The 27,223-nt window shown below is 38.8% G+C and overlaps 2 protein-coding genes across 7 annotated transcripts in view; one reads left to right on the top strand and one right to left on the bottom strand.

Annotated features, from left to right (window-relative positions):
* The window catches only part of LOC127452810 (tumor necrosis factor receptor superfamily member 23-like), a 14,483-nt gene extending 1,346 nt beyond the window's left edge, over positions 1–13,137 (bottom strand). The window contains exons 1-5 of one of the 6 annotated variants that reach the window (XM_051718541.1): positions 13,091–13,137; positions 7,124–10,742; positions 6,366–6,500; positions 5,518–5,676; positions 1,442–1,564 (exon numbers count right to left, since the gene is read on the bottom strand). In XM_051718541.1, the coding sequence (XP_051574501.1) occupies positions 1,442–1,564; positions 5,518–5,676; positions 6,366–6,500; positions 7,124–7,280 (574 nt within the window). In that variant the 5' untranslated portion in view covers positions 7,281–10,742; positions 13,091–13,137. Of the gene's footprint in view, positions 1–1,441; positions 1,565–5,517; positions 5,677–6,365; positions 6,501–7,123; positions 12,420–13,090 lie in introns of those variants that run through there. The other 5 variants (XM_051718543.1, XM_051718545.1, XM_051718542.1 and 2 more) reach the window with 5 other exon arrangements.
* Positions 12,571–27,223, top strand: LOC127452808 (tumor necrosis factor receptor superfamily member 1A-like). The gene is made up of 10 exons (XM_051718538.1): positions 12,571–12,736; positions 13,112–13,225; positions 14,316–14,442; positions 14,644–14,772; positions 15,030–15,188; positions 15,270–15,351; positions 16,079–16,164; positions 18,406–18,566; positions 19,441–19,534; positions 25,981–27,223. The coding sequence occupies exons 2-10, from the start codon at positions 13,181–13,183 to the stop codon at positions 26,277–26,279; spliced, it is 1,182 nt and encodes a 393-aa protein (XP_051574498.1). The 5' UTR covers positions 12,571–12,736; positions 13,112–13,180; the 3' UTR covers positions 26,280–27,223.

The raw sequence follows: 27,223 nt of genomic DNA, 5'->3' as shown, positions 1-27,223 counted from the left end.
GTTCAATAAGATGTACTAAATTACACAGATCCAACAATGCATGAATACAATCACTGAGTCATAAAGACAAGAAGTACAGGTGAAGGAAAAATAAATAAATAAATAAAAAATGTAAAAAAAAAATAATAAAAAAAAACATAAACCAACACAGAGGTATACATAAATAAGATAAAGAAGATAAATAAAGAATTTTTTTTTATAAGTCATGGGTCAGAACAGTTCTCAGCATATAAGAGAGGATATACACTTTTTATTATTAATAACTCAAAAAGCATTTATTGCTTAAACTGTGAAGGATGTGGTAAGGGACGATCTGAATACAGGGTCAATTTCTTGGTATTATTCATCTTCAATGTAGTATTACTGGCCGGTACTGGTGCTCCCTATACATATATTATTGCGCAGTCTATGTGGTGCACCTGCTCCCTATGGGGGCACCATCTTACCTTAGGGGCAAAAACTCCACCGGCTGCCGTTCCTCGCACCATGACACCATTCCCTCTACAGTCATTAATGTAATCATAATGCGGACTTTAGCAAAGTGACATAATCCCTCCTTATAATCTCACTATAATTATACATTTTTGTTGAATTGTGACATATATCTTAAATTAGGGGACTTTATGCTTTTGATTAATAGGAAGTAATTAGGCTATAAGTAATACGTAAGTGTTTTTTTTAAGCCTTTATAACATGTAACTTAAAAGGCTTACTGTTTGGCAAGTATTGCATGAAAGTTGCCCTTTTTATTCATCTTGTTATAACCACATATCAATTTATAATGCATATATAAATGACTTTAGTGATTAACGAATCCCTTTACTCCCTGAACAAAGGGAACATTAGTGTAAAGTGTAACTCAAAATAGTTTATGGTACAAAAGTAAAGTCAAATGTCTTGAAAATCAAACACTGAAATTTAAGTGCAAAAAAAAGTTATAGGCTAAAAAAATATGCAAAATTGTGAAGGCATGATAGGAAAAGGGACAATTTTGTGCATGCAGAACAGCACAAATATGATTTATTTATTTAAATGGTTTCTTTGTTGTAATCCTTTTGCTTTTGAAGTGCAGTGAGATTTTATCCCAAATGAACCCACATTTAATGTAGTGGTTCATATTTTCTTTTTTCTTTCGTAGATTTGTTAATATTTTTAAAATATGTCATGCAACGACAGATACATTTGAAATCCTGTAGAGTTTGATTTGCTGCATGGCCTTTGATGTCAACAATAAAAGATACGGTAAGTATTTTCTCATCCTTCTAAAAGCTAAACAAAAAGCCTACTTATTTTGCAATCCTATGTGGTCAATTTATCATTTGCATTTTGCTTTGTTTTCAACCTGCTGTCTGCAACACTATCAGAAGAGACCTGCAACCCATCAGTTGAGAACCACTGAATTAGGGCATTGATGGATTGTTCAGTGATGAGTGGCACTCACAGGTTGATGTTGACATGATCCGTTCATATGGTCGTACATGTCTGCTGATGAGAAGGAAACAGATGAACAGAGCACACACACACACACACGCAAAACACAGACTCACCAAGATCCACACTTTGTCTGGAAGAGGATGATAGAAAGGGAGCAAATGGATGGAGAAAAGGAAAGAGAAAGAGTGAACAGGTCAATAGCGAATAAACCTGGTATACTATCTGTGTGTGTTTGTCTGCTTGCTTTCTGACATTTGACAGTAATTCAACAGCAACTATTTTAGAGTGATTTTTCAATTAGGGCAACATTTCTGTCCACAAAGATGATTTTAAAGAAAAACACCCATCCCTCTAATTTTTAGTGATAGACTATAATAGCGTTTCTATCCTGTCTCTTTCATTACTATTGAAATGTTGAAACTTTACATTTGCAAGAATTTCACTATTTTGGGCTTGTTCCTTACCAGACTTTTTAAAGGGATAGTTCACCCAAAAATTAAAATCATTAACACTCTCATGCCATCCCAGATGTGTATGACTTTCTTTCTTCTGCAGAACACAAAGATTTTTAGAAGAATATTTCAGCTCTGTAGGTTCATACAATGCAAGTGAATGGATGCCAAAATTTTGAAAAATTTTGCATAAAAGTAATCCATAAGACTCCAGTGGTTAAATCCATGTCTTCAGAAGTCATATGATAAGTGTGGGTGAGAAACAGATCAATATTTAAGTCTGTTTTTACCATACATTTTCCTCCCTGCTATGCACAAAGCTTGCAAATCACCAAAAACAAATGATAAAAAATTTAAATGTAAAAGTGGACAGTGATAGTAAAAAAAGGACTTAAATAGTGATCTGTTTCTCACGCACACCTAACATATCGCTTCAGAAGACGTGGATTAAACCACTGGAGTCTTAAGGATTACATTTATGCTGCCTTTATGTGCATTTTGGAGCTTCAGAATATTGGCACCCATTCACTTGCACTGTATGGACCTACAGAGCTGAAATATTCTTCTTAAAATCTTAATTTATGTTCTGCAGAAGAAAGAACATCATACAGATCTGGGATGTCATGAAGGTAAGTAAATGATGAGAGAATTTTAATGTTTAAGTGAACTCTCTCTTTAACTTCACCTCTATAACACATTTATGAAAAGTTAAAATCAGGAATATTTTCCTTTTTACTAAGAACTTAAATATATTTTCAATTCGATTGGCATTTAATGTGTGTACAATTTTTGTTTGTATTTTTTTATAAAAGAGAATTTTTGTCCCCGATATTGTCGTCATTATCGTCACACCAAGCATTTTATAGTACAAGTTTGAGTTTTAAGATGGAAATGAGAAGTGACAGGGGAGGACATCTTTATCAGAGTATGAGAGTGACAGTATGATGATCAGAAGTGTGATTAATTCAATGATCTGGGAGTAACTTTATTAGTCATTTCCAAACCACTTGGTATTCAAGAAATTGAATGCAGATTTTTTAAGTCGTAATGATAGTACGAGAAAATCATAAAAAATCCCGCGAGTTGACTCGTACAAAAATGGACGACTTTTTCTTAAAGAAAAACAAACAAATTAATGAACAATGTTGTAATGATGATTTGTAAAGTTTTACCCATTACACAAACCCAAACTTAACCATGATTTTAATAGGAAAATCACTGTTGTGTTCCGCAGAAGAAAACATTTGTAAGAGATGATGGAAGCGTATCACAGGTTATTGACAGACATCAGTCATTTGAATCGCATTAATACATATGGAATGAGCAACCAAATTTGTTCACTAATGTTTCCTTTCTTAAAGGAATATTCCGGGTTCAATATAAGTTAAGCTCAGTTGACAGCAATTATGGCGTAATATTGATTACCCCAAAAATTTATTTTGAAAAAGAAATTATCTGGGTTCCAGTGAAGCACTTACAATGCAAGTGAATGGGGGCCAATCCTTAAACATTAAAGTACTCACTATTTCAAAGTTATAGCCACAAGACATAAATAATATGCCTGTTAACATAATTTTAAAGTGATATAATGGCCTACTAACCTTTTCTGTGTAACGTTATAGCCAATTTTACATCTTCGTTGCAATGATGTTGCAGTGAGTAAAGACACTGACTACCACCTCTGGAGTCACGAGTTCCAATCCAGGGCATGCTGAGTGACTCCAGCCAAGTCTCCTAAGCAACCAAATAGGCCTGGTTGCTAGGGAGGGTAGTCACATGGGGTAACCTCCTCGTGGTCGCTATAATGTGGTTCGCTCTCAGTGGGGCACATGGTGAGTTGTGTGTGGATGCCGCGGAGAATAGCATGAAGCTTCCACATGCGCTATGTCTCCAGGGTAACGCACTCAACAAGCCACGTGATAAAATGCGCGGGTTGACTGTCTCAGATGCGGAGGCAACTGAGATTCATCCTCCGCCACCCAGATTAAGGCGAGTCACTACACCACCACGAGGACTTAGAGCGCATTGGGAATTGGGCATACCAAATTGGGGAGAAAAAGGGGAGGAAAAAAAACTAAAAAAACTCAAATGACTGTAAAAATTACAATTTGTAACAAACTCAGACTGTAAGTCGGGTTAGAATCCATTATGCGTAAGAGTTTAATGAACAAATCCAAATCAGAAGGCCCAAACGTGGTCAGTATAACAGGCAGTGGTTGATAACAGGCAAACAATCCAATATGGTCAACAAGACAGAAAGGGTAATCCAGAAACGTGAATCCAATAAACAGGCAGAAGATCATAACGAGGCAAAACGAGAATACACTTGATAAACGCTTGATAAGGCAGGTGAACTGGCAATACTTTGCAATATTGGAGTGTGAATGCATAGCTTATATACAAGGCAAACAGGAAGTGACATGGCAGGAACTGATGTGGCAGGAAACAGGAAGTGACAGAGTTCAAAATTCAGGTGAGGGCTCCCTCTGGTGGACGGGAGACAGCTCCAACGTTACACAATTTAAAACAACTCAAATAATACACAAGTTTTAACAGAAGAATTAAGGCAATTGCTTTTATAAAATTATAAGCTTCACATTTCTGCCTTTAAACCCTCCAAAAATTGGCCCCATTCACTTCCATTTTAAGTGCCTCACTGTAACCCAGATTTTTAGATTTTTTTTTTAAGAAAAGGAGGGACGAGTCGAAATCAGTTTTTGTGGTAATCAACATTATACCACAAATGCTGTCGATTGAGTTTAAGCAGAGACTATTTAGCAGAGACGGGTCACTTCTATTAAAATGAATGGTAGAAAGTGGAATGCCCATCCAAGAAGCTCTAGTGCCCAATGGTCAACGGATATAGAAATGAAGTCCTACCTTACAGGTATAAGAGCCAATCACCTTTTAGATACAGACATCACCTGTCAATCATCTCGAGAGCGTGCATGCGCATTAGCTATACAAGCCGAAAAAACTGCGTTTTTTAGCATAATATGAGGTAAAGAAGCACAATTTCTGATACCAGTGTTGTCAGATTTTACTGCTGATTAGAAATATCTTCTTTGATCGTAATCTTGTCCAACCATTTTTGAGATTTTGGTCTTTCCCCATTCAAGTAGATAGGAGCATGACTGGAAATAGTCTCCCGGGGCGTTCCAAAGATGGCCGACAGTGGACTGACTTCCTAGAAAGACTTTGGCTTAACTTGTATTGAACCCGGAATATTCCTTTAAGATAAAGTGTTGTATAGAATTTGATAGCTGTATTGTATTGATTTGAAATTCTGTTAGTTGATTGGTTGGTCTCTGTGGGAATAAAAGTCATCTATTTTCATTCAAGCTAAGTCGAACGATATCTTACAATTTTGCCATTTTGTACAAATGATTATTTTTAATTAGTTAATTCTTACTAATTAGTACGAGTTGTGGTGAGATTGTGTTGGAAAAATGTCATTACCATCACACATCATTACAATCACACACAAAATTCCAGATAAATGTTTTAACAAATGAAACAAGTTTCATTTTTCAAGATTTTAAGTAGCCAAAAGTGCCTCTATTTGAAGAATCACCCTTAAACAGATTAACAGCAGCACTTCAGTTTGTGTATGAGGGGTTCAGACACTCACCTGTGGGTGGAGTAGGCCTAGTGAACATTGTAACAGCAGTAGTAGTAGTCTGGAGGACTTTCACACACATTTGGCATTTTTCACCACTACACTGGTACCCCTCATCACATATACACTCGGCATCATGTGTCAGCGTACAGTTCTTCGCATACTTCATATCTACAAAATCAGGGTGTGATAAGGTGTTAAGTACAAGCGTATGTCACAGTCATTTCACCAACTTGGGTTGAAGTGTCAAAATAAAATGAGCTCATACACGGGTTAATTTATCTGCAGAATTACATAAATTCTCTCACCATCTCAAGAATTTCACTTTGCATCTCAGTGCATTTCTGTTTATCACTTCTTTTTCTCAAGACTCTATTGCCTGATGATCTTACCCAAAGTACCTTTTAAGTCTTTTGTTCAATTTTGTTTTTACTTCTATTCGTTTTTTAATCTTCAAATTGACTCTATTTAGCATGAGATGTGCATACCAAGACATCCCATACCTGTTAGCAATTAGCTATTTCCTTTCCTGTCTAATTATCATATTCTATCTCTCAGGTGCAGAATTTTCCTAATTTCCGCTTGTATTTTCATCACTTGCTTCATGACTTTTGTTTGTTACCAAAGACTGAGACATTTCTCAGACCCCCACCCACCTGTAATGAAAAACCCACCAAGACCCAAAAAAAGGGGAAGCCCCCGTCATGTTTTACTGTCATGTTTGCCATTTCTAGTTTATGACTTTTCATATTATTGAATTGATTCATCTAAGGATTCAGATAACAGACAAAATGTATCATTGTAACAAGGGACCTGACCTCCGTTATGACATCATAGATAAAGAAATGGAGTGGACGTACATTCCTTGGTGCACTTTGTGCACTGAAAGCACTTCATGAAGTTGTTATTGAAGCTGTCTGTGAAGTAACCATTGTGGCATGGCTCGCAGTGAGTATCGTGTAATCCTGGTTTGCATCTCAAACTCATCATTTCTCCTGTGAACACATACACAAATGCAGGCAAACACATACTGTGAATGTATTGCACAATACAAACAGAATGATGTGGCATTTATCACATACTGATTTGTCAGTTTGAGTTCAGAGAACAAGTCATCATACAAGAAATGTGTGTCATTTTAAGACCTTCGGCAAATGTCATCAAACCATACAACCAAACATTGAAATTTTTCTTATAGGCTAAGGGACTATAAAGCAACCGTTTGTGATGTGTCCAGTATATGCTGCCTGTTTCAATTAAAAATTTGCCTCAAAGAATCTCTAACACAGCAATCTGCATTGACAGCCTGCAGTTAATGCTGTGAAGATTCCTTTCTCATTAATATTAGCTAATTTCTATTGTTTATGTGCCTAATTTTGGTTAGTCAAGATTTATCTGAACTTTTACTGTGTGTAGACATTGTACTTGTACCCTACTGCTTTTTCTGTAACTATCTTGAGATCATTTAATTCATAGGTAAAAGAATTTCTCTGAATTTAGCTCAACTCCTCAATTCAGTTTCATTATCTCAAGTGCAGCTTAAGTGCATATTACATTAAACTCTGCTTAAATTCTCTATGATTCTATTCCAAGCAATGAGGCAGTGGATTTCATTTACCTTGTTTACATTTCTTGCAGCACTGATTATTTTCACTATATTCAGTTTTTTCATCGCAGTTCAGTGATTGGACGAGAGAGAGGGCATGTGATGAGAGCAGGAGGATACTGAGCAAGGTAAACATCTGATTGGAAGAGAAAAAAGAACCATGTACCATGTAAATATGTTAGCATTTTTAGAACCTTTGAGCATGGATATAAATGTATATATTATTTGGCAACAGATAAAATAATAATCATAATAATAAATAAATAAAAATTCTTCCAGTTAAATGATTTATATAAATAGTTTTCATATCTATCCATGGCCAAATATGCATGAAATTATTGTTAATGTTACTCATTAAGTCATTAAGATTGAAATCAATGGCAAAACATTAAGATTAATGGCTAAACAGTTAAATAGCCACCGTATTGAACATAAACTGCTTTGCTGGTCTTAGCTGGTTCAAGCTAGTTTCCGAGCCTGACCAGGCTCATCTAATAGGTCTCCAAGCCTGGCCAAGCAGGTTTTTAGCTGGTCTCTTTACCGAAACCCCTCTAAAAATAGCTGTTAGACCAGCCGGACCACGCTGGGAGACCAGCTAAGACCAGCAAACCAACTTAGGCTAGATTAACCTGTTTTTAAGAGCTGGTTTTAAGAGCTGATTAAGGTGGTACAGAGACGTTGACAATAATTTTCTGTTTTTGCATTTCATAGTTTTACTTTACCATGCACAGTGGAAATGAATGAATGAATCCTTTAGGTCTGGTGATTCAAAGATTCAGCTAAAGATTCAGCTAGGTCTGCTTAAGCACACAGATTTCAGGCTATAATTTATATTCCCTATAACTTTTAATTAGCATCTATATAAACATTTGCAACATTAACATAACATCTCAAAAGTCAGTACTGCCTGGCAGCATCACATAGACTGTTCATTTCAACATGCTGGCATAATTTTCCCAAACCTGTTAAACTACACAACTTTCAAGTGTGTACCGAGACAAGCAAAGTCTTACCGTAAGTCTGTGTATAAGATGGAAGGCAGCGAGAAAGAGGCAAGAGATGTGAGTGAGTCGGGCCCCTCTGAGACTTTGAAGGTGAGGGGACAAGACTTCAGTTTTCAATCAGTTTATCATAAATGTCAAATGAGTCATTCTTAAACCAGTGTTTTTGATGACTTAATTCTTGTCTTATAGGACCCCCTGATATCTATAGCATCTCTCTGTCTGTCAATATCTCTCTTTTTCCTCTACCCCAAACTTTCCATCAGACATTTTCTGTCGTTTTTTACTTTTAACTTGTTCCAAAACAAATTCTCTCTTTTTCTCTGTCTCTCTTTGAAACAATCACATGTGCACAAACTCAGATGAAAACAGTCTTGTCTCTCATTCTGAGTAAAAAGGTGACTAAAAAAAGACTAGTACTTTGAACAGCAACTCATTCTGAGATGAGTGATTCATATTCAACAGCAGATATGCTGGCCATTGAGGTCAATGGTATAATGCCCCAAAAGACAGACTCCATGAAGCTTAAAATTGTATTCTTGGTTCAGTTTAATGAAGATTTTGCACAGCGCAAAACACATTATGACTGTAAACTGTGCACAGATTTGTTTTATTTTTGGCCAGAAAAAAATATATTTCTTTTTTTTCTTTTTTCCCCTTGTTCACATTGCATTTTTCTGACTATATTTCTATTACATTTCTGTATGTTCTATTTAGAATAATTACATTATTATTATTATTATTATTATTATTATTATTATCCTGTATATATCTTTGGTTTGTCTTAACGGACTCCTCAACTACTTCTCACACCAATGAGCTGTCACTGCAACTCATCTGTTATATTCTGTGGAACTGATACCAATAGTGCAGCAGTATGTCCTCCAGATAGTTCACAGATTAGAAATCCCATCACAGAGCACACATGCACATGAGAGCATTTCATGTTTACAGTAAAAGGTCTTACCACAACATCATTACAAGCCCTAAGCTACAGGAATTGCGACATTAGCTCACTCATACAGTGATAACATCATGTGCTGACAGGCTTACAACCTTACAGGGCTCCAGTCTTCAAGTAAGTCAATTACACGATGCTGTTTGTTGTCTGGATCTATTAAGTTATTCAAAATACATTAAAAATGCCAGTCACATGAAACAATTACATGAATACACCTTTACTATGATGAACATTTTTCCCATTTTTGAGTTCAAAGTCATTTTGATATTTTGCATGTTCATTTGACCTAAAAGTGTAACAATGTGGCGCTGTAAGAACATTCCTCTGTTTGAACAGCCCGTTCAGCTGACACAGCAAGTTTGAGTTTGGGGTGGGACTATTTGTTAGTACAACCAATGGAAGACGGGGAGTTTTCTAGAATGTGTTTGGAAACAGTGATTATTTTTGCAATTCCATTTGGTGACACTATTGGCACTGAAATTACATTTCAGCTTTAATTATACAAGTTAGTCCCAGCCCTCCAAAAATCTGATTTGATAAGTGGCATTTTAATTGAGAATCAGTGACACGGTGCTGGCTGCATGAGACATTTCTGATGCTGCTAATGCTCTTTGTTACATCGTTAATTTATGTGGACAAAAAACACATATAAGATAAGAATTTTTGACAGCAAACAAAACAACCAAATTCCTTGTAGTATTAACCAAGTGCTTTCCTAGCTCAGGAAAACTGCCAAAACCCATTTTCTAGTTTCTTAGAATTTACATATTTCGGGAAAAACATTTGCCGAAGGTCTTAAAATGACACGTTTCTTGTATATTGACTTGTTCTCTGAACCCAAACTGACAAATCAGTATGTGTTAAATGCCACATCATCATTCTGTTTGTATTCTGCAATGCATTCACAGTTACAGAAGTGCAGTATTTTATTTGCAATATTTTGTTTAAAATCCTGTAGTTTATAACATCCTGTTGCAAATGTGTATGATAACCACTAAAGAAACAATCAAATCAACAAATAACTCAACATGAAATAAGCATATTACAGACAGCCAAAGCTTAACAAAGGAACATGAACACTGGGGTATACTGTATACTGCACACACACACACACACACACACACACACACACACACACAGACTAATAGGAAAGGAGACAGCTGGAAACAATCAGGAAAGGAACTGGGGAGACAAAACAAAAACTTCAAAATAAAAGCCCAACATAGTGCCCCTTACTGGCCACAAGGGAAGTCCCAGATGTTACCCTCTTTCAATGGGCGGCTACAGATGCCCGAACAAGGAAAAGACAAATAACAACAACAACAAAAACAAATTTAAAGAGGGTGAGGGCAGACAAGGAGCAGGCTCTAAGACCAGTAGTGTGGGAGACCACCTGGAGGTGCCTCTGGGCAACTAGGAGATCAAGGGGGTGCTGGCGGGTGATGAGGAGACCACGAGAGATCCGGTGGATGGCCAGGAGATCACGGGAGATTCTGCAGACGACCAAGGGACGGGCAAGCTGGAGACCACAGGGGCATCAGCGGGCGAGCTAGTGACCAAAAAGGCAATGGTAGATCTGGAGACCCACTGGTGTCCATAGACCAGAGGACTCAGGCAAGGGCTAGGCAACAGGGGTCTCTGGCAAGGGCAAGGAACTGGAATGGAAGATCTGCCACACAGTTAAAAGTGCCAATCGTCAATCGCTATTTGATAGAGACATTGTCTGTCTGTTTAGTAAATACAATAAAAAAAGCTTGACATATATATTTTTGGTTGTCGCTGCATTTAAGCTAAAGAAGCACAATATACTCTTGTCAGAATTTACTGATGATTCAAAATATGTTATTTGAACAATTTTAATCAGCAGTTTTGGAGATTTCAGACTTTTCTCTTTTACGTATACAAGTTTTACTCACAAGTAACCAACTGTAACTTGCCTTAACTGGATGCTAGAGTTTCTCAGGAGCTCCAGTTTGATTAGTGAATTGATTTGTGTGAATCATTAACAACACATTATTTAAAAGAACGATTTATTAGTGAATCTGAGGTCATTCTATTGTTAGAGTATAAATACATCATCCTTCTTTCCCTCTCTTTGCTGACACTTGTACTAACCGAGATCCCTGAAAGGTTCATAGTAGACCACAAGAATCCAACCACATGTAGGCATATATTACAATATTGGTTGTAGTAATTGCATTATTATCACATTTACATGCTTACCTTTCTAAACAGGGGGAAACCAGGGAGTGTTTTAACACATTTTGAGTGTTTTTTTGCGCTACGAGTCTCAAACTTTGGTCTCAGGTCCTACAATATTGTAAAATGCATCTGTTAGAAATTAAAGCTGTTTAAAAATCTATTAAATTGGGTAAATTAGAGTCAAGTACAAAGACCACCCTCCAATGATAGTCACCCCAAGTTAATACTCCCCAGTCTTCCCTATCTTCAATAATTAAAGCCACTAGTAAAGAGATACATCTCTCATTCCTTATTAAAAGCAATAGAGAATCAAGATTATGAGAGATTTCAGAAGTCTCAGAGGTCCCAAATGGCCTCAGCTGACCTCAGACAAAGCATCTCAACTGCCATCACATAGAAAAAACTGAAAGAAAAGCTCAACAAAATACACTGTTGACTGATTAACAGAGCACCGAACCATAACATGCAAATTGCATAAAGACCCTCAAACAATGGCTTTTTTATTTTAAATATCCAATGGCAATTACCCACATGAAATGTTTTGTTTATGTTTTTAATTATTCTCAGTACCGACCCGTGGGTTTTGGTATTATCTCCATGGTTACATGGCAGGTCTCAGGGGAAGTGGAGACAGGATGTGGCTTCTGAGGTGAGGAAGTTATTTCTGTGCCTCAGTGCAGCTAAAACAGTTCTGTCTGCTTCCATAATCAAAATATCTGCTAACTTTTTCCTCAACTAAGCAGTGAAGAATTTAAAGGATTTACTAGGCCTATATTCCATCTATAGATAAACGAATAAATAAATACAAACAGAACGTAATTTAAATGATTTTTGATCATTACAGCAGTTGTTATTCATGTGACATGCATTTATTGTATGACTTATGTTTGGTTGGATCTGATAAATTATATGTAGGCTTCCTTTATAAAAACGTATGTTTCGCATCATACTCGGGTTTCGTGTTAGTAGGGTCTTTAATGTTCCACTAAATCGAGTTTGTGGCAGGTCAAAGAATTTACATGATTAAAGCCTAGCCTATATTCTCAAGCAATCACAACATTGTACAACATTGCAGTGTCTATATTCCTAAAAAACGTTGCAGCTTTTGGGGACTTGTTGTGTGCCACTATAAATACTGGTATGTAAAGTTACATTTATAGACAGTAATAGCTTGCAGCTGAAGTGTGTGTAGTTTCGGTTTCATCCTGGCGCTCGCAGTCGATCGAATTCCTGCATCTGACATGGCACGCGAGGAGGAGCGGATTGATGTGACGCATAACATTTCCAGTTAAAGACTGCCCTTTTCGCTGCTCTCCGAGGCAACGGACGATACCGATACTTCACCGACTTCACGTTTTTTAAAAGCGTTTTTGTTGTTGTTGTTGATGTATATTTTTGAGTTAATCTGGCTGGGTAAAAAGTTCGAGTAGAGCAATAAAGGAGGATCAACATGAGTTAGAGGTAAGATCACGCGCTCTCACGTGTGAAGTCTCCGCGCGGATCAGCCGTGGGCGTTGTAACCCACCATAGGTTAAAAGAAGGGTGGAAAGATTTTAGTAACGTCACCCAGTTTTGCGTCTGTTGTGATCTAGTTGTCTTGAGTCACTTCTGGCATTAGACTATTACTAAAATCTGTATTTGAAATGTTGTTTTCGTTCATTGTCAGTTTCATCATACAGGCACAACAGGTTACTGTAAGGTTGATGCCAGGAAGGTGCCTTGCGTAAAATCAGAGTTAATCAAAACTCCAGCTTTTCCTTAGCAGAATAATGTTCATAGATACTGAAGTTAATAACTCTTTCATCTTTCCCATACTTCCCCCTCTCTTCTCACCAGTCCACCCCCGCGTCCGGCCAGTGTTTTGATGAAGTGAGACGGACTGCTTGAGCGCACCCTAGAGTGGCCATGAGGCACTGGAGGAAATGTCAGCTGAGCGCTAATTTTTTGCTGGTAAGACAGTATTTACAAAGCATTTACTCAACAGTGAGACGTCATTTTCAAAAGGCTATTATTAAAATAGGTCATAAAGTTGAATGTTTCTGCAGAAGATTATATTTGTATGTTTTTCATCATGAGGCTGACTATGCAGTCAACATTATACATATCATACAGCTGCATTTTTATTGGCTGATCAATTTTGCTGACATTAAGGGCTTCAGAAGTAAACACCCCCTTCAATTTCTTCATATAGAAATGTATTTTCAAGAATAACAATAATAAAAAATTTTAAAATCCTGTTTAATTGCCAAATTCCTGGTGAAGAACTACTCTCCCCATAATCCTGAAGAAGGATCCACCAATCAGTGAAGTCGCTGTTATCATGTAAACTACAAGAGCTCAGCAGTGACCGCCCACTCCCATGATGCATTGCAAATGATGTCATCGAGTCTCGATGACGATAATCTAACGTGAAAACGTGCCATTGTTTCAATTACATCATTTTACAATGCTTTGTGGGATGAGTAGTTTATTCCCTTATTAAAGAATTTAAGTTTTACCGTCATACTTTTTCCAAATATCATACTTTTTTGCTTCAAATCAAAGTTTGTTATGTTGTAATAAGCTGATTGAGCTAACAAATTCTTCAAGAATGGAAAACTTGCTTACTGTGTACTACGTAGTATAGACTGTATGTTGTATACTATTTTTTTAATTTTTTTATTGTATGTAAAACAGTATGCAGTATGTAATGATAAACATTTCAATGGTCAAATGAGCTCATCATGTCGCATGCTAAATTAAACAGTCTGATCAAGTAGTCAAGAAGGAGTTGTTAAAGTTTGTGACTTCATTTGTCACATTGGACATTAAAGGTCAAGTCGAGCACGTTGCATTGGGTGGTACAATATGCCATGCATTGTGCTTTGTTGTATACTGAACATTTTGTAATAGGTCATCCAGATATTCCATGCATACAGTAAATGTGCATACTGTACACAGTATACATGCTATATACTGCAGAAATAGAAAGAGTAGTGTAGTATGCAAATCTGAACTCCCCTGGCATTTCTAACCCAAATGATCATGTGTTCCCCACTAGGTTCTAATCAGCCAATCATTTGGAACATTAGATCCTGCAATAAGTAGTGTTGGTGCTGTGCAAAGGAATTGTTCTGACAGTGAATACTGGAATCCTGCGGGCTTCTGTTGTGATAGATGTCATCCAGGTATAGCAAAATTAATTTACTATTATAGTGACCGAATCTTTCATTGAAAGCAATAGAGTATTTGTCTGTTCATTGAATGGTGGCAGTGTATGCGAAACAGAGCTCATGAGCTTACTCACAGATGATGTTTCAACAGGGTGCATTTTCCACTGAAAACTGAACAACGTTTTTCTTGCCTGCTCTTTACACTCGTTTCTTTAGGGTTTAAGCTGAAAAAGGTATGCCCTAAATCGGGCACAAGGTCCACATGTGTGCCATGCGAGGATGAGACATACATCGATTCATCAAACAATTCTGAAAATTGCTTCACTTGTCAGAACTGCAAAAAACGTATTGTCATTTTATAATTTATATTATAAAATCTTTAATGCTTTTCTTGTTAATAACCTTTTTTTTAAGAGGTGGGAGATAAAAGGGATAATTCACCTAACAATAAAAATTCTTTCATCGATTACTCACCTTTATGTTGTTATGACTTACTTTCTTCATCTTTTTTTCATCATTCTAGAGTCTAACATTCTGTGTACCATCTCCTTTTTTGTTTTTGTTGTTTCTTATTTCATTGACTGTCTATCACTCACTCACAGCCCATGCAGTGGTGAAATCACAATGTAAGAGGCACAGCAATAGTGTATGCGAGTGTAAGCCTGGATACTACATGAAGATAATAGACGAGCCTGTTTCTTTGACATGGGAATGTGCTCGCTGTAGCAAGTGTGGACCTAATCAGTTGAGAACTGGAGAATGTAAGTCCTTCAAGCATAATTAATTTAATTAAATGAATCATGTGTTCATGTTGCAGATGTTAATGTTTTCATTTCCATCAGGTGTTGGGCGAAATAATACCAAGTGTCAATGCAAAGAAAAACATTACCCTGTTGACAAATTCTCCTGCAAGCCATGTGTTGAGTAAGTGTCACTACAGTTTTCGTCAATACTCATTATTGTGAGGAGCCACAAGCTAATGAATGCACCAACACGTTTTTTTTAGACATTGACAAACCTGTAATTTCTGCTGTCATGGGAAGTTTTATTTCATAAAAACTATTTGATCAAAGTTTCTCAAATATAAATGAATAACACTATTTAAGACATGCAAATTCTATATAGTGAGAATGTTTGCAAATGTTTTGTAACATGAAGTAAGCATCCTAATGCAAACATTTCTACAGGATGTGTTCTCTGTATCTTCAGTTTTTGCTTCTCATAACACCTGCCAATACATGGATCTTTAAACAATGATGTGAATTAGCATTTGAAGTTGGTCCCTTATACTGTAGCAATGATTAAGTAAAGGAGATGCGTGTACATTTTCTTAATTTAAAATATATTTTTTCTTTTGCCAGCTTAATATGCAAAGACATTACTGTATATAAGATAAGATATTGGAAAGATATATAATCCATTTGTAGGCTGATTCCTCCAAAAATGAGCTTGAGTTTGGGGGCAGATCTGTTTGTCTGACAAATAAATAATGGAAACTCATCTGAAATCAGTCATTATTTTTGCAATTCCATTTGGTGATGTTAGTGGTCCAGAAATCAGACACTTCACCTTTAACAGATTGTTTTTTATTTGAATAGCATTAGACACCAAAAACTAAATCAATTTATTAAATGTACTTCATGCCTTACAGATGTCGTACAGATGGCTGTGAATACTTGTGCACCTCCAGCACTCCACCTAATGCTCTTAGATCTGTCAACCCAACTAAACCTACCAGTGAGTACTGATTAACATCCATTTAAAATGGGGTGTGTGCATTCAGCGTTTTAATACTTGACAAATTTTGTCTTCAGAATTTCAAAATGTAAACTGTAAAATGTGGTAACCTGGAATTGTTACTATATGGAGCTGTTTCTACTTGACCATCCCGTAAAAAAATATTTGTTGTTGTTGTTGTAGTAACCTAATGCATTTAGGTTACAGTCTTAGTGATGTTAAATATTTTTGAGTTGAATAAAACCAGTTAATTTAGATTTTACCACATGCACGTTAACTTTTAATGTAACAACTAAATTAACTAGTTTAAATATGCCTGAATCAACCTAACTCCATGAGGTTACACCAACAAAACTAATTTTAAGGGTTAAAAATAGCTCCCCAAGGTAACATACAGTGCATCCGGAAAGTACTCACAGCGCTTCACTTTTTCCACATTTTGTTATGTTACAGCCTTATTCCAAAATGGATTAAATTCATTATTTTCCTCAAAATTCTACAAACAATACCCCATAATGACAACGTGAAAGAATAAAATAAAAAATAAATAAAAAAATCACATGTACATAAGTATTCACAGCCTTTGCCATGACAGTCAAAATTGAGCTCAGGTGCATCCTGTTTCCACTGATCATCCTTGAGATGTTTCTACAACTTAATTGGAGTCTACCTGTGGTAAATTCAGTTGATTGGACATGATTTGGAAAGGCACACACCTGTCTATATAAGGTCCCACAGTTAACAGTGCATGTCAGAGCACAAACCAAGCCATGAAGTCCAAGGAATTGTCTGTAACCTCCGAGACAGGATTGTATCGAGGCACAGATCTGGGGAAGGGTACAGAAACATTTCTGCAGCATTGAAGGTCCCAATGAGCACAGTGGCCTCCATCATCCGTAAATGGAAGAAGTTTGGAATCACCAGGACTCTTCCTAGAGCTGGCCCCCCGGCCAAACTGAGCGATCGGGGGAGAAGGGCCTTAGTCAGGGAGGTGACCAAGAACCCGATGGTCACTCTGACAGAGCTCCAGTATTTCTCTGTGGAGAGAGGAGAAACTTCCAGAAGAACAACCATCTCTGCAGCACTCCACAAATCAGGCCTGTATGGTAGAGTGGCCAGATGGAAGCCACTCCTCAATAAAAGGCACATGACAGCCCGCCTGGAGTTTGCCAAAAGGCATCTGAAGGACTCTCAGACCATGAGAAACAAAGATTGAACCCTTTGGCCTGAATGGCAAGCGTCATGTCTGGAGGAAACCAGGCACCACTCATCACCTGGCCAATACCATCCCTACAGTGAAGCATGGTGGTGGCAGCATCATGCTGTGGGGATGTTTTTCAGCGGCAGGAACTGGGAGACTAGTCAGGATCGCAGGAAAGATGAATGCAGCAATGTACAGAGACATCCTTGATGAAAACCTGCTCCAGAGCACTCTGGACCTCAGACTGGGGCGAAGGTTCATCTTCCAACAGGACAACGACCCTAAGCACACAGCCAAGATAACAAAGGAGTGGCTCCGGGACAACTCTGTGAATGTCCTTGAGTGGCCCAGCCAGAGCCCAGACTTGAACCCGATTGAACATCTCTGGAGAGATCTGAAAATGGCTGTGCACCGACGCTCCCCATCCAACCTGATGGAGCTTGAGAGGTCCTGCAAAGAAGAATGGGAGAAACTGCCCAAAAATAGGTGTGCCAAGCTTGTAGCATCATACTCAAAAAGACTTGAGGCTGTAATTGTTGCCAAAGGTGCTTCAACAAAGTATTGAGCAAAGGCTGTGAATACTTATGTACATGTGATTTTTTTTTTAAATTTTTAATAAATTTGCAAAGATTTCAAACAAACTTCTTTCACGTTGTCATTATGGGGTATTGTTTGTAGAATTTTGAGGAAAATAATGAATTTAATCCATTTTGGAATAAGGCTGAAACATAACAAAATCGCTGTGAATACTTTCCGGATGCACTGTTTGCAGGTTACCACTTTTTACAGTGTATAGGGCTGAAATCTTGAACAAAACATGATTAATCTCAGGAAGTCCCCATCTATCATTCAGTTTGTCATAACAGTCACTGTTTCATCATGTTCATTTGAATTTGCTCTGCCATGACTAAGCAGTGTCTCCACTTTGTCCAAAACAACACATGTATCTTCAGTCAATCACTGATCATATCAGAGGTAAATGGTCATGTCTAGTTATTTTAATGTTGTCATTTTTGTTCCTGATTACATTGATGTTTCAGACACGTTGCCTGAGATACTGGTCCCTGTTTGCGCATGTATCACGTTTCTAGCAGTGGGAGTGTTTATGGTATACGAGGGCATCAGGCTTTGGAGGAAGAGACAACGGGCTTTGTCGCCCCAGCTATCATTACCTGATGCTGAGGTGAAGTCTGAAGACAAGGTAAAATGCTCGATTGACCTATGACAAAAGCACCACACCATCCTTCTTCTCATTGTGAATGATTCATGCTTGACGCTAAGCACATAATTCGTGTTTTTGTTCATAGAAGACGATTCATGTTTGATGACAAACACACACTAATGTTCTAGAGCAAGTGTTGTCAACTTTTTCTAAACCAGGGACACCCCAACTAGACTATTTTAAATATAAAAAATATTATAATAGCATAAAATATAAAATACAGGATATATAATAATATTTATAAAAATAATCTAAAAATATAGACATTTCTTCATGACACTGTATAAAATTCCTGTAATAACATTAACAATCATTATTACATTCGGTCACATGATAATGTTGACCAGTTGATTTAACTAGCTGAGCTTTATGTCCTAAATGCTTTAATGTTCTATCTATAGAATCATTTGTACCAACTAAATATTAGAAAAGAGATTGTTTCTTTTGACAGTACATTTTAAATAAAGCTATTAAAAAACTTACAAATAAATTCTGATATATATATACTGTATATATATATATATATATATATATATATATATATATATATATATATATATATATATATATATATGCTGTATATCTATCTATCTATCTATCTATCTATCTATCATCTATTGTTTATTTTTTTTATTTATTGTTTTAGAAATTTCTATATGTGTATCAGTCCATGCATCCCCTGCAGTTCCTTCATAGCCCAGTGATTGAAAATCCTCATTCCAGAGCATTTATTTACCATTTCAAGAACATGTAATGTTGTGTTACATGCTAATCATTTGGTGTTGTTGTGATTAGTGTGCCATTTGTTGCATGTTATTTTGTAAATGTTATATTTTATGAATGTTTTCCACAGCCGATGATTGTCACAGTGTCACCAGACACAAACCAACCATGTGAAACTGAACAGTGCAGAGAACTTCCAGACTGTGTCCCAAGAGAGATCAAAAGTATGTTTGTGTGTGTATTTTTTTCTATGCACAAATCTCTGTAGGTTTTTTGCCATGCATTGTTCAGATGGGTTGTCACAATACTAACATTTCAGTAGTCTATACCACTACAAGTGAAATTTCACAGTTCTCTGTACCAATTTTGAAACCACAGCAAAAAAAGAATATGCTGTGGAACGCATCTTTTATTTAAAAAGTTGAATATGAATATAAATATTAAAAATATAACAATTAATTACTGTTTAATAATTATAATTATTTAATTACAGTATAATAAATAAAAACCATGTCGTGTAGTCTTCAAGTTTTTCTCAGTTTAATAAAGATTGCCTCAAGTTTTTCTAGTAATTATTCTAATAAACAGTCAAAGAACAAACAAAAAAAGGTTGAAGGTGATGGCATTTTGACCAAGAAGCACTTTGATCATTGATGTGCTCAGTTGCATTGAGGCGTGAACACTCTTTACAAATCATGGGTGTAAATACACATTAGCATTCGAAAGCAGCTGTCAGTCAGACAGCCCTTCTGAACTGAGTCACTGCTCAGTGCTACCGATGCAGTGGAAAGACTGCTATCATCATGACAATTTTTTATTTTTGTTTTTATTTTTATTTTTATAGACAGGGTACCGAAGTACAAGTACTTTTGACATCCCTAATGCATTGCATTGTGTATATTCCTGCTTGGTCTCATGAGACAAACATGCCTACGCATACACTTTGCAAAAGTCAAAAATATACTGCCTTGTATGTTCCACCTATTAAAACAAATCAAGATTGGAAGGGAAGGTTATTAGTTAATAATAACTGAAATTTTAAGTTTTAAGCTATTGTACAGCTTCAGAACACTTGGAGTAGTATGCATAATTATGCATAAGTAGCATGCTGTCTCTGTAGCAGATGTAAACCGATCCTTCCGATGGGTGAATATCCGTAAAGCCGCGGGTCCACACGGCATTCCGGGCTGCGTCATCAGAGCGTGCGCGAACCAACTGGCTGGTGTTTTTACGGACATTTTCAACCTTTCCCCCTCCTTATCTGTGGTTCCCACATGCTTTAAAATGTCCACCATTGTGCCTGTACCAAAGCAATCCAAAATCACTTGCTTAAATGACTGGCGTCCTTTTGCTCTGACCCCCATCATCAGCAAATGCTTTGAGAGACTAATCAGAGATTACATCTGCTCTGTGCTGCCTGCCTCACTAGACTCACTGCAGTTTGCATACCACAACAACCGCTCCACTGATGATGCCATTGCATCCACACTACACACTGCTCTCTCCCACCTGGAAAAAAGGAACACATATGTGAGAATGTTGTTTGTAGACTACAGCTCAGCATTCAACACCGTAGTGCCCTCCAAGCTTGATGTGAAACTCTGGGCTCTGGGCTTAAACAGCTCACTGTGCAGCTGGATCCTGGACTTCCTGTCAAGCAGACACCAGGTGGTTAGAATGGGCAGCAACATCTCCTCATCACTGACCCTCAACACTGGAGCCCCGCAGGGCTGTGTTCTCAGCCCACTTCTGTATTCCCTGTACACACATGACTGTGTGGCAACACATAGCTCCAATGCCATCATTAAGTTTGCTGATGATACGACGGTGATAGTTCTGATCACTGACAATGATGAAACAGCCTACAGAGAGGAGGTGTACACTCAGACACGCTGGTGTCAGGAGCACAACCTCTCCCTCTACATCAGTAAGACCAACGAGCTTGTGGTGGACTTCAAGAGAAAAGACAGAGAATACAGTCCCATCACCATCTATGGAGCACCGGTGGAGAGAGTCAGCAGCTTCAAGTTCTTCGGTGTCCACATCACAGAGGAACTCACATGGTCTGTCCACACTGAGACCGTTGTAAAGAAGGCTCACCAGTGCCTCTTCTTCCTGAGACGGCTGAGGAAGTTTGGAATGAACCACTGCATCCTCACACGGTTCTACACCAGGACTGTAGAAAGTATCCTGACTGGCTGCATTACTGCCTGGTATGGCAACAGCACTGCCCTCAACCGCAAAGCCCTGCAAAGGGTGGTGCGAACTGCCAGACACATCATCGGAGGTGAGCTTCCCTCCCTCCAGGACATATATACCAGGCGGTGTGTGAAAAAAGCTCGGAGGATCATCAGAGACTCCAGCCACCCGAGCCATGGGCTGCTCACACTGCTACCATCAGGCAGGCGGTATCGTAGCATCAGGACTCGCACCAGTCGATTCATGACAGCTTTTTCCCCCAAGAAATCAGACTTTTGAACTCTTGATCTCTCACGATCAATATACATCAGCACTGCACTTTATTAATCTTACACTGGACTGTCATAAATTATATTCTCTCTTAACAACACACTGGCAACTGACTATCAACCGACAGCCTGAATGTTAATACAGCACAATACAACCTACTGTGTATTTTATATATACTATTTTTATTGTATACTGTGTATTCTATATTGTGTATATTGTATACTGTACATTGAACTGCACCCAAGACTTTCACCCACTGTTGCACTTGTGTATTGTAACATAGTTGCTGGCGCTGGCAATGACAAAGATGAAGACAAATTAAAGAACCTAAGTGCAATTTATTAAACAAAAGTGAAATCCAATAAAACCCTAACTATAAAATTGAAACATAAACATGAACTTGATTAGACAAACATGAACTTGACATAAACTTTACCTGACATGAACAGCGTACCAAGCATATACAATACTAGACAAAGGACAATGGAAAACATGAGGGTTTAAATACATGGACCTGGGAGAACAAACAGAACTCTAAACAAGATAATTAAACAATAAACCAATGAAAACCAGATACATGAACATGGAGGGAAAACAGGAATCACATGACTTGAACCAGGAAATAGAATTTTCAAAATAAAAGACATGAAACACAAGAATCAACAAAATACACATGACGTATCCCTCCAACTAAGGGGCGGCTCCTGACGCCCCAACACATGAACAAAACGCATAAAACATTACATAAATTTCAAAGTTCAATAGGGAGCTGGGGGGTGGTCTTGAGGCATGGCTTGGCAGGGCGTGGAGCATGGGATCAGGGCGGAGCCCGTGGGGGGGTGGAGCCACGAGAGGATTGAGGGGCGGAGCCATGGAAGGTGGAGCCGTGAGAGGCTCGAGGGGCGGAGCCATGGAGAACTGGATACCTGGAGAGTAGCCGAAGACTTGAAGGGCCAGGGTGGAGCTGGAGGCAGACAGGACCAAGGCGGCATCGGAGGCTCAGAGGAGCAAGGCGGAGCTGGAGGATCAGAAGACTGAGGCAGAGCCGGTGGGACTGAGGACCAAGGTGGAGCTGACAGATCGGAGGGATGAGGCACAGCCAGAGGATCGGAGAGCCAAGGTGGAGCCAGGTGACTGACAGACCAAGGAGGAGCCGGAGGGACGAGGGACCCCGGCAAAGCCAACAGGCTGAAGGACCGCAGTGGTGCCGAGGGAACGCAGAGCCGAAGCAATGTCGAGGGACCGACAGGCCAAGGCAGATTCCAGGGCTCGGAGGGTTCATGCGGGGTTGGAGGGTTGAAAGTTCCCTTTGCCTGCTCAGGAGAACTAAGGGTGAGTACAAGGGTGGGAACCATCTCCAGGTCCAACTGCTCAGATGTGGCCATGACATGGCATGGAACAGACTCAGGCGTGGCTGTGACGTGGCATGGAGCAGGCTCAGGCGTGGCTGTGACGTGGCATGGAGCAGGCTCAGGCGTGGCTGTGACGTGGCATGGACCAGGCTCAGGCGTGGCTGTGACGTGGCATGGAGCAGGCTCAGGCGTGGCTGTGATGTGGCATGGAGCACGCTCAGGCGTGGCTGTGACGTGGCATGGAGCAGGCTCAGGCGTGGCTGTGACGTGGCATGGAGCAGGCTCAGGCGTGGCTGTGATGTGGCATGGAGCAGGCACAGGCGTTGCTGTGACGTGGCATGGAGCAGGCTCAGGCGTTCCTGTGACGTGGCATGGAGCAGGCTGAGGCGTTGCTGTGAAAAAAGATGGCGCTAGCTCAGCGACCATGACAAGGAACTCTGGCTCGGCGGCCATGACGTGGAACTCTGGCTCGGCGGCCATGACGTGGAACTGTGGCTCGGCGGCCATGATGTGGAACTCTGGCTCGGCGGCCATGTCGTGGAACTCTGGCTCGGCGGCCATGACGTGGAACTCTGGCTCGGCGGCCATGACGTAGAACTCTGGTTCGGCGGCCATGTCGTGGAACTCTGGCTCGGCGGCCATGTCGTGGAACTCTGGCTCGGCGGCCATGTCGTGGAACTCTGGCTCGGCATCCACCTCGCCCACAGTGAATGTAGAACCAGTGATCTTCAGGGCAAGGTCGATATACTGAGAGAGGCTGAGGGAACTGTGACCGCCAGGCATCAAAGTGGAGATTGGCTCACTTAGTCCAAAACAGAAACAGTCTTTGAGGGTGACCTCATTGAAGTCCACCCGGCAGGCCAGAACGCAAAAGTCCTCCACATAGTCCTCCAGGGGACGATTCCCCTGACGTAGGCGGAGGAGCTGAATTGCTGGGTTCATTGTTGGGTCTAGTATTTCTTTAACGTAGCTGCTGGCGCTGGCAATGACGAAGATGAAGACAAATTAAAGAACCCAAGTGTAATTTATTAAAAAGTGAAACCCAATAAAACTCTAACTATAAACTTGAAACATAAACATGAACTCGATTAGACATAAACATGAACTAGACATAAACTTGACCTGACATGAACAGCGTACCAAACATATACAAAACTAGACAAAGGACAATGGAAAACATGAGGGTTTAAATACATGGACATGGGAGAACAAACCAATGAACAAACAGAACTCTAAACAAGATAATTAAACAATAAACCAAAGAAAACAAGACACATGAACATGAAGGGAAAACAAGAATCACATAACTTGAACCAGGAACTAGAATTTTCAAAACAAAAGACATGAAATACAAGAATCAACAAAATACACATGACATGTATATGGTTGAGTGACAATAAAGGGATTTGATTTTGATAAGTTATATGGAAAAGCGCAACCTAAGGGTGAGCAGATAAAACACTTTTATTTTGCCTTTTAAATGTGCTATATGTAATATTTTTAATGTACTAAATCATAAAATAGAGAATTAGGAAACATGCTAAGTTGAAATATTGGCTTCTCAGATAACAATGCTAAAGCCAGTATATTTCACTTTGAAGTTTCCATTCCGGGCCGGAATTTCTGTTTATGATTTGGCCTGTGTGATCCTGCCCACTCACCAATAGTATTTCAACACCGAACAAGTTTGCAGGCATACAACACTGCGTGCTGCAGATTCCACCGACCTAATAAACCACCATGACAAGAGGCGTAGTAAAACAAGGATAAATATTGGAGACATTTTCAGTTTCGCTCGTTCCTGTTGCGTGTCCTCATTCTGGCAACCTGCTTGAGCTTCGAGTCTGGGGTGGGGCAGACAACTCTCCAATATTTTGAATTTGGACTGCAGCACCCATTTCAAACACTTGTTGTCAATCTTACATATAGCACCTTTAACTATCTGTCACAGTTTTTGAGGAAGGACCCAAACTCAGGAGGCAAGTGAAAATGGGCTTTATTTAAAAAAATAAAGTATATAAACAAAAACTCACACAAGGGAGAACAAACAGAAAGCAAAAACATAACCCAATTGAAGAGGAACCGACCGACCGACCGACCGACCAACTGACATAGACTAACACAAAAACACAAGACATCTTGCACAAGACTGAAAACAAGAGGGGTTTAAAAAGGCAAAAAGGATATAGGAGACAGGTGCCGCCGATCTATTAACGAGCAGCGCGAACCAGCTCTGCTCTGCTCTGATTGCTCTGCTGAGCGGCACCTGTGGGAGACAAGAGGAGAGAGAAAACACAAGCACATGTACAAACATAACCACTGGGCGGAGGAGACTGTTATGATCCCACTACAACAAGAATAAACTAAGACTAAAGTAGCAAGATCATGACACTATCCCAATACAAATATTTGTAGTTGGGGTACCCTGTAGCTCTGCTGGTTGAGCATGGCACTTGCAATGCCAAAGTCAAGGGCTCATCTCCCAGGGAACACACAAATTGACAGAATGAACCTTGAATGCACTGTAAGGGGCTTAAATGCATCAAAAATGCAGTGGTCTATCCACTGAAGTTTCATTTTGGATCACAAATCATTTTAAAATTCAGCAAGAGTTATGGCTTGAGGTTAAGTTTATGTTGGTTGTGATTATGATCACCTTTATAACATTTTTAAAGCATCATCAGTACATTGGAACATATACAGTGGAATGTTTTGGGGTTTCGCGAAAATGTATGCATAGTGATGTTTTTGTTTTTATGAGATCAGGCTGTATATTTCTGTTTACTGTTTACACATAGTAAATGATGAGTAATTCTTATCTGTTCTCTCTCTGACTTTCACATTTTTAGCTCACGAGTTCTTCTATTTTGTGTTGGACGAGGTCCCTGTTGGACGATTTAGAGAACTTGTAAGGAGACTTGGCGTTTCTGAGCAGGAAATTGAAAGGGCAGAACGAGACCACCGGTCCTTCAAAGATGCCCAGTACCAGATGCTGAAGGTTTGGAGTGGGAGTGGAGGAGGGAACAACATTTTGTCATGTCACCTCATCCAGATTTTTATAGACATACTAAAAACCATGTATTTAGCTGGCTGTGCGGATAGCATTGAGAGCAAGTTCCTTTCACAGGACAGAAGCTGTTCACACTGAGGCCACTGAAGGTGAATGGAGAAAACGGCATTAAAAGAGATATTAAATAAATAGTTCATCCAAATATGAACAGTCTGTCTGCATTTACTCACCTTCATGTCACTACAAACCTGTATGACTTTCTTTCATCTGCAGAACACAAAAGGAAAATTATGAAAAATATCCTTTTCCCTCTTTTCAATACTATGGCAATGGAAAGTGATTCCACTTTTGAGCTTCAAAAAGGACCCCAAAGGATCATAAAAGTAGTCCATGTGACTTTATTCACTCTGCATTATTCAGTCATTATTTAGTAAAAAGCTTAACTTTCATCGCATGTTCATTCATGAGAGTGCGTTAGACACTCATACTGTCTCGAGTGTTCACACTCTCAATGCAAGTTTGCATGGACTACTTTTATGACAGTTTTGCATCCTTTTTTATGCTTGAAAGTGGAATCACCTTCCACGGCCATTGTAAAAAAAATAAATAAAAAAAAGAAGAAACCAGGATATACTTTAAAATGTTTCCTTTTTGTGTTCCACATGAGGCTTCATCTTAATCTTAGGTTTAAGTATTCCTTTAAATGTTCACTAAATACCATTAGATTTTTTTTTAGAGTAGAGGTGTAATTATAGCTGTATTATAACACCAGGTTATATTTCCAGTTGCATCAGAGATTTCACACTAAAGTTTTTCCTTTTTTTTTTGTGCTGTTGTTTATGAACATACCATAGTTCTATGTTGATGTTGATGTGTGCATTAGCATCACGGCTTTTATATGAGTGCTGTAATAGCTTGTATATCTGAACGAGGATGGTGGTGTGTAGTTTTATGTTGGTTTGATTGTGTGATTGTAGGAATGGATGTCTGACTCTTGAAAGATGTTCCTCATATGTGTAATGTTTTCCAGTTCTCCTTTGAATATAATAGTGAAAATAAAAGGAAAATTAAATAAAAAATCA

This window comes from Myxocyprinus asiaticus, chromosome 15 (genome assembly GCF_019703515.2).
Source record: "Myxocyprinus asiaticus isolate MX2 ecotype Aquarium Trade chromosome 15, UBuf_Myxa_2, whole genome shotgun sequence".
NCBI lineage: Eukaryota > Metazoa > Chordata > Actinopteri > Cypriniformes > Catostomidae > Myxocyprinus > Myxocyprinus asiaticus.
Note: the sequence above shows the minus strand (reverse complement) of the source record. Positions and strands in the feature narration are given on the sequence as shown.

What these genes read in the sequence shown, in the direction of transcription:
- LOC127452808 (XM_051718538.1), top strand. Translation starts at nt 13,181, where the DNA reads ATGAGGCACTGGAGGAAATGTCAGCTGAGCGCTAATTTTTTGCTG. An exon ending in AGGTGAAGTCTGAAGACAAG is followed by an intron (nt 18,567 to 19,440) that starts GTAAAATGCTCG and finishes TGTTTTCCACAG; the next exon opens with CCGATGATTGTCACAGTGTC. An exon ending in TGTCCCAAGAGAGATCAAAA is followed by an intron (nt 19,535 to 25,980) that starts GTATGTTTGTGT and finishes TCACATTTTTAG; the next exon opens with CTCACGAGTTCTTCTATTTT.